Consider the following 8,115-nt stretch of genomic DNA (forward strand, 5'->3'; position numbering starts at 1 on the left):
AGGTACTCCGAGACAAATCAAGAACGATCAATCTTGACATATCTAAAGCAAGTAGACTGGAGATATCGTTGCACCCTTGCCATTCAAGCCACTTAACCTTCGAAGGAAAATATCCTCTCTGGAGCTCTTTGCACTCTACTTATATGCTTTCACAATAGCGTGGTTTATTTTAAGATACCTAAGCTTCGAGAACTCACAAAAAAATCTACGTTTAGGAAATAAATGGGGTTTGTTGAATGTGGCACTAAGGGCTTCAACTTCAGCGTCCCGCCAACCTGGAAAATGGTAAAATGAGAAAGTGAAATAGAAGTGCATTCACAATCATCTCTGAAAATAGAATGAGTATTCAAAAGAAGTACTTTAATTCAGACTAAAAAAAGAGACCTTCTTGTCTTCAAAATTTACCTTTGCTTTTGTTCAATACTAGTTCGATATCCTCCTGATTGCATAGCCTGCTCCGCTTGAAAGGTTCACTTGGATTTTCATCCTTGACAATATCCCTCCCAAGGACTTTTAGTTGATTATTCATCCACAATTCATTGTTTTCTCTGGTTTTGACCAAAGACAAGTCATGAAGCTTGTCGATTCCTCTATAAGGATCATATTCACAAGCTTCCCACATGTAAGAGGGTATTGTTTTGTCCTTTCCCACAAAAAAACACGCTATATCAAGAAATATCTCTTGGGCATTTTTATCTAAATCTTCATATCTTCTCTTCAGAATTCGTTTTACTTCCTCACTATAAGGCTCTCGTTTCAATCTATCCAATGCCTCCTTCCAAAATTCTATGGGCTTTCCACGTAAAAATGAACCAACCACCTCAATAACCAGAGGAATTCCTCCAGCAGCCAAAATAATTTCACATGCCAAAGAGGAGAATTCCTTTTTAAGTGCTTTTCTCTAAGAACACTACAAAATAGCTGAAAAGCATGGTCATCATTCATTTGTTTTAGCTCGTATTTTTCAACGACGATGTCATCACAACTGTTAAAAGTACTGCTGCTGCTTGTAGAGGTCACAAGCACAAGATTACAGTCATCAACAAGATTACTTCTCCTAGAGATCACGATGATCCTACTTCCCGGACCGAACCAACTTAGATCTCCGGCTAGTGAATTGACTTGTTTAAAATCACTAACATCGTCAAGAATAATAAGAACTCTTAGATCTCCAAATTTGTACTTGATAAATCGGGTACCTTCAACAGGAGATTTAAATGTGTATGCTCTCTTTGGGAGGCCACCGACTAAATCTTCCTGGAGAGACAGGAGTCTCGTTTGCTCAACCTCTTTAAGGAAACTCTTACCTTCGAAGAGATGATGGATCTTGTTGTAGACAACCGCGGCAAGAGTCGACTTACCAATTCCTGGAAGGCCCGATATCTCAACCACACGTTTTCCTGTCACCGTTTGCCCTTTAATTACTTCTCCATTTTCATAGCCAACACCAAGTTTTCTCATCACCTCTTGCACAGGTTGATCCATCCCCACTAAATGTGACGTCACATATAAGTCATCCTTCCTCAACAACCGGCAGACCGTGGAAACAACCTCATTTATAAGTTCACGCTGCCTGCCAAAGGGAAAAGAAGGAAAGAGTAAGATGTGAAAAGTAACAACTGCTCGATAATACACCAGGCAGAAGAACAGACGCATTGACTTTTTTCTTTTCTTGATTTCATACTCGATGACCAATGTTGGAAAAGTCGAAAGAAGCATAGAAATCTTGATTTCGTTTTACCTGTCCTGGAATTTCTCCAATTCCCATCCTCGTCTTCTTGAAACAATCTGCAGAGCCTCCTTCCAGTTGTTTATAGTCGTTAACGGCACCCCCTTGGCCTCATGGTCGTGGAAGGACTGCTGATAACTCTCCTTTTGCTCGCCGACCACTGAAGGGGAGACGTCGTAGAAAATGGGCATGATTGTCCTGTCACACTCTACCATTTTCTCTACCTCCTTCAGACAACTCTTACTGGAAGCGAAATCTTTGGAGAAGATGGGAATGCAGATCTGCGTGTGCCCAATCACTTGTAAGATCTTAGGCATGATATGTTCTCCGATCTCGATCCCACGATGATCGATAAATGCAATGATCCCTGAATCATCGAGGCCTTCGTAGAGAAATTCAACGAAGCCCCCCCGAACATCTCCTCCTCTGAAACTGAGAAAGGCTTCGTAGCGGCAAACATCGGGCCATTTAGTTGATGGAAGCCCCGAGTGGTTATTGCAGATATCCATGAGTGAGAAGCTCAAGAAAAGGCGTACAGACAAGGTATTTCCTCGGGCGGGGGGACAACTGGGAGATCGCTCGAGGAAGAGAAGAAGCTGACAGACCTGCTCCGGTCTAAGAAGCTGACGTACCAAAGCTATGGAATCTTTCAAAGACAAAGCTAGCTATATGTATTCATTGTCAAATTCATGATAATTAATTAATTTTCTCGACCTTCTTGTCAAATAAGGAAAAGTTGCATTATAATTAAAATAAAAATAAAGAAAAGGAAATAAAAAGAAAAGAAAAAGAAAAATAATAAAAACTCAATTTAAAAAAGAAAAACGAAAATAAGAAAAGAAAAATAAAAATGAAAGAAAAAGGTGTTTGGCGAAAGAAGATATAAAAAATATTTTCCCTGCTTGAAAAGTGGAAAACATGTTTTTCATTAATAGAAAATATTTTCCTTAATTAATTCATTTTCCATAAATTGAATGTTGGAAAATTCATAAAATATTTTTCTAGAAGTTATTTTTTGCGAAAAAAAAAAAACAAAGTAATAACAAGTGATTTACCTCAAAGTATCGTGTGCTTGAATTTCCTAACCTTTGTGACTTTCTATGGGATACCGTCAACAACTTGAATTTATTATAAATTATTTATCCTTACGTCCATCATCGTACCATTGCTCCGTAGTTCGTAAATATATCGTGTACAGTAATTTAACCCGGGGCCCGGGCAACAGCAAGACTGAGAATCTGGTAATAAGTTATTTCTCTTGAATTTTCGTAAAAATATATATATATATATATATATATATTGGTGGAATTTCTCTTCTTAAGCTGGGATGGAACGACCGTTAAGGCAAACCCGAACGGTTCACTTGGCCATTCTCTGAAAAACCCAGGTAGTATGGCTGATTCCCGAAGCAGAAAACGGAGAGAAGTCGCGCCCAGTTTTGGAGGACAACCATCGCCCCCACATCGAGTGATTAAATCAATTTTTGGCCGAGAAGGCGAGTCAAGAAAACCGGAGAAGCTCTTTACCAAAAAAAAAAGAAAACCGGAGAAGCTAAAATCAGGGGCAGAATCGAGCACTGCTGAATTATCTGACCTCGTCGAAGATAAACCAGCGAGGCTGAATCAAGATGAAGTGATCCTGAGTTACGTTACATCCGATAGTCTCATTGGATTCGTTGGTTCCCTCCGTCGCTGCTTGGAAGCTGACGGAATTCGCGTTTTCAGAGTTGGCGACCTTTCATCTATTCTACCCGAAGAGCTTCGGCGATTGGTCTCCGGCTCCAACATCTACATACCTATCTTTTCGACAGCCTATGCTCGTAGCGTTTTTTGCCTTGAGACGCTCGCACTCATGGTAGAACACACGTCTAGATCAGGAGGGAAGAAAGTGATCCTGCCCGTTTTCTACGATGTGGAACGGTCTGATGTGCAGCCGGACCAAAAATCACGCTACAGAGACGCCCTGGACGTGCACAAGCAGGAATGGGGTGATGAGAAAGTCAAGCTGTGGGCGAAGGCTCTCGTGGAGGCGGGTAAAGTCAAGGGATGGGAACTAAGCTCGTATAAAAGGTATGTTGCATTACATCTGTCTTCTTTTCTTGTAGGTTTCTTCTGATTTATTTGCTCAATCGACGGAGGTAATGTCGAGAATGTCAGGAAGAGGAAGCCCAACGACATTTTCCCAGCAAAAAAAGCAAATATTGGTTGACTCTGGTGCACTCTAAATTGTTTTGCTCACTTGCTTGGGTTTATGATTGTTACCGAGCCTGTTTCAAAGCTTTATGGGGACTAAACTAGAGAAAAAAAGAGGAAATTATTGATGGGAATTAAGTGGGTTAACATATTCGATTCCCTCTTCTTCCTTTTCCAGGCCAAATCTTTCTCTCGAATTGACCCTGTTCACACTACATTTCTGAGTTTGGCTCAGTGAACTATCTTTAAAACTTCATTCTGTTCAACCACATAATCGTGTAATTCTGTTATTCAACCCGTGGTTGAGTGATATTTTCACTCGATGGCAAACTGTGAGAATATAATCCATTGTTTGGACCAAATACTTGCTGCAATGGCATTATCCAACGTTCACACAATTACTAAACATCAGTGTGTATGTTTATATCTTTGCATCAGGTAAATTATGTTCTGCATAAAGTTTCAGTGATCTTTTAATGGTTTGGAACTGAGATTTTTTCTGCCTTGGCAGTGAAGAGGAACTTATCACAGCCATCGTTGGAGAAATTTTGTTTAAGTTGATGATAGAGCACAATTATGTGTCTGAGGATCTATCCACTGGTGATAATCCCATGTTATCTGACAGGACCTCGGTATATTTCTTTGCTCCCATGCTCCCCTCTTTTCGAGTACTCTCTCCTAAAGACTGTAACTGTTGATCAAGTTAGTTTCAGCTTTATTGTGTTTTACATCAAACAGATAAAAAGTCTAATCACCACGAAATATTTTTACATTATTTTACAGTGGTTGTAAAGTTAGAATATAATATAAAAATGAACGCGCGAACACATGAACTGAACCTCCAAGATAATGCAAGTCATCGTCCGAACTCTGAAGTAGCTTGCATATACTCCAATTATTCAGAAGCTAATTATCCTTTCCAAGAATAGAATCCACAAAGAATTGTGGGACAACTCTACCCTTCCTAATTATCATTTGTTAATTTCACCAAAGATCATATCTTGGATTATCGGTTTGATGGTCGATTTGAGTAGAATGGCTGGACGAATGGTAATTTGTCATTTTACGCCACCAGACAAAAATGTTACTACGGTGTTCATTTTATTACACAAAACAGATGGCAAAGTTGGTGTTAAGTTCACAATACTAGTGATTCAAGAATACCTCCTGCCTTTTACTTGGTAAGGAGAGTTGATGCATCAAAACAGACTTCACTAAAATTAGACTATTAGAAATATTGGTATATAATATTCGTCTGCTTTTGTATTTTCTGGAAAACAATATACTCATGGAAGCGTCGTTTGAAATGCAACTATAATGTAGTAGCCAAAAATCCCATAATTTGCCTTCTGAAACAACTAACTCACCTTTTTTCCTATAACCGCAGCCTTGGGCAACCGCTAGGGTTGACCCAATTGCACGGCACGTGCATGTTACCTCAAGTGTGTTCGGGTTATACTTAGTTGCATACGCATCATAAATTGGTCAAGCAGTCTATAGACAAATATTAAGTCCGTCGTGAACGGGTTGATCTCTTTTGACTTGTTTATTACACAATTAAATTAGAAGTGCTTAATTAAATGGATTAAAAATGTTAGGAACAAGACATGCTACATAAGAAATTTTTTACGTAGAAAACCCTTGGGCAATTTCTTTACTATTAGTATCAATATCAATTGCGTAGTTGTTAGATATAACTACAAAAGATGATGCCTCAACATATAGTAAGAGTTTAGAATATATAGAGTTACGCTGAAAATAACATGTATGCCATTAGCAACATTATTTTCTTATTTGCTATGTGCCATTAGCATTTAAAAACCTCTCTACTTTAATATTACTTTCCTCCATTTGACTCTACAACTCCATCAATCTCTCACTTGGAGGTTGATCTTCAATACAACAATAGTCTTTCATAGTGTTCACTTGTCTTTGTGACCCCAATTGTCCTAATGTGACCATCTCTTCATCACTAACTATGGAAATTAACTGACGCAATGCACATCTTCAGTTTCTTAGTGGTGAGAACCTTAGTTAATGTATTTGTTGGAATTTTCACACCAAGAATCTTCTTCAATGACAATGTCCCTTTATAATGATATTTCAACTCAATGTGCGTTGTCGTTGAATGAAATACCAGATTTTTTTCAAGACAAATAACACTTTAATTGTCACTGAAATGGCATTATCATATGAACTTACAATGTGTTAGGCACATTCAAAGTACATGTTTCAGAGAATGGCCTTATCGTCTATACTTACAGTACCTCTGTATATTTCTTTGCTTCTCTTCTAACTTTCTCCTAAACTTAAGTACCTTCATAGGAGCTTGAAGTCAGGCAAGAATCGAAAATAATGGAATTATTGGAACTGGAAGTAAAAGATGTACGAATTGTTGGAATCCATGGGAGAGATGGCATTGGAAAGACTACCCTCGCCAAGATTGTATATGACCAAATATCCCTTCTCTTTGACGCTCGCAGTTTTCTTGCGGAGATTGAAGTAACAACGCAGCAACCTGGTGGTGTCCAGTATCTTCAGACCAAGTTGATATTTGATATTTTGAAAAGAGAGTATGAGGTTGCTTCTGCTTTCAAAGGAGTACGATTTTTGAAAGAAATACTCAGAAATATGAAAGTTCTCCTCGTTCTCGATGATGTGGAAAGGTTGTCTATCCTTAAGCAATTTATAGGAGCTAAGCTTGATTGGTTTGGTTCTGGAAGTAGAATAATTGTCACCTCAAAAGAAAAAAGCGTTCTTCAAGGCTTTGTAGATCGAGGGGTGGCTCATACTTATGATGTTAGTCCAATGGATGATAATCGAGCTTTCAACTTTTTCTGGCAGTATGCTGCAATCGGAAAGAGTGATGAACTACGTTCTTATGTTAAAATTGCAATCGAAATAGTGAAGGCTGCGAAGGGACTTCCACTACTTCTCAAAATTTTTGGTTCTTTTTTGCACGATAAAGGACTAGAAGAGTGGATTAAATTCGAAGATCTCATACAACAATTTCATGAAGATTACCAGAAGATTCTGAGCAGAATTTATGAAGCATTAAATCAAAAGCAAAAGCAGATGTATCTCGATATTGCACGTTGTACACGGGATGTGGATTGTCGGATTGCCTCGTATATGTGGCATCATTATGATCGTCCTCATGATGAAATCGAGGTCCTTCGTCGTACGTCCCTAATACAAATGGAAGAAAATAAAATAGGCATGCACGGCATGCTAAGGTGCCTTCCTGCCATAGCCCAGGACACGAACAAGGGGAAAAAGGTATGTCGGGAAAAAAAGAGTAGCATTTAGGCCTCAATTTGTTTTTTGATTTGCCTTCATAGATGGAGCATTTTCTTTACCGAATGGGAGTTTAGGCATCTATTGTAATTATTTTATTCTCTGAATACTTCCACATTTTTCTCTACTTGACTGTTGTGGTCCATCATACAGGGAACAGACCACCTTAACACTGAAGAGGCAGGCTTTGAGATCCTGCGGAACACGACATTTCTCAGCTTGGGTCGTACCAATGTTGGTGCACAATTTGCGGATGTCTTATTGAACGTTCGGTGGCTTCATTGGCAAGGCTGCCCTAGAGATGCGATCAGCATTCATCTAGAGAAAAATGAGAACCTAGTTATTCTCGATCTTTCGTGGAGTAAGGTTACAGAATCCTGGGGAGGTTGGAGAGGAATTAAGGTGGTTTGTAGCTCATTTGTTGTTGTTTAAATAAAACTGAGAGTTATAGATTATCTGAACTCTTTTCCATGTTTTGCAGATGGAGCGCTTGAAAGTCTTGAATCTTACAGGTTGTGCGGACTTATTAGTCACCCCAGATTCTCCTGTTGCCCAAATTTGGAGATCCTGATCCTAGAACGATGTTCTCGATTGGTTCATTTAGATCCTTCAATTAATGATTTGAAGCTCTTGGTTACCTTGAATTTGAAGTTCTGCTCCGAACTTAACATGTTGCCAATGGAAATGGATGGGATGAATGCTTTGAGAGAGCTCCTAATTGATGGCACATCCGTACGAGAACTTCCTACGTCGATAGGCAAATTGTTTCGACTGGAAATTATTAGTGCCACCAATTGCTTCTCATTGGTTTGCGTTCCTGGTTCAGTTTGTGAACTTAAAGCTCTTAGAGTGCTAGCCTTGGATGACGCAAAATTACTGAACTCCCTGGATCAGTAG

The 8,115-nt window shown here is 39.1% G+C and overlaps 2 protein-coding genes across 2 annotated transcripts; one reads left to right on the forward strand and one right to left on the reverse strand.

Moving 5' to 3' along the window:
- Positions 1 to 413: 413 nt before the first annotated feature.
- LOC104454880 (TMV resistance protein N-like) lies at positions 414 to 2,343 on the reverse strand. The gene is made up of 2 exons (XM_018859620.2): positions 1,742 to 2,343; positions 414 to 1,573 (listed from the first exon to the last, which is right to left on the reverse strand). The coding sequence occupies exons 1-2, from the start codon at positions 2,236 to 2,238 to the stop codon at positions 787 to 789; spliced, it is 1,284 nt and encodes a 427-aa protein (XP_018715165.2). The 5' UTR covers positions 2,239 to 2,343; the 3' UTR covers positions 414 to 786.
- A 778-nt stretch (positions 2,344 to 3,121) lies between these two features.
- Positions 3,122 to 8,115, forward strand: LOC104454881 (TMV resistance protein N-like). The gene is made up of 5 exons (XM_039317360.1): positions 3,122 to 3,798; positions 4,433 to 4,553; positions 6,247 to 7,200; positions 7,372 to 7,603; positions 7,700 to 8,115. Exons 1-5 carry the CDS (start codon positions 3,122 to 3,124, stop codon positions 8,113 to 8,115), a joined length of 2,400 nt encoding a protein of 799 aa, XP_039173294.1.

This window comes from Eucalyptus grandis, chromosome 7, assembly GCF_016545825.1.
Source record: "Eucalyptus grandis isolate ANBG69807.140 chromosome 7, ASM1654582v1, whole genome shotgun sequence".
Lineage (NCBI taxonomy): Eukaryota > Viridiplantae > Streptophyta > Magnoliopsida > Myrtales > Myrtaceae > Eucalyptus > Eucalyptus grandis.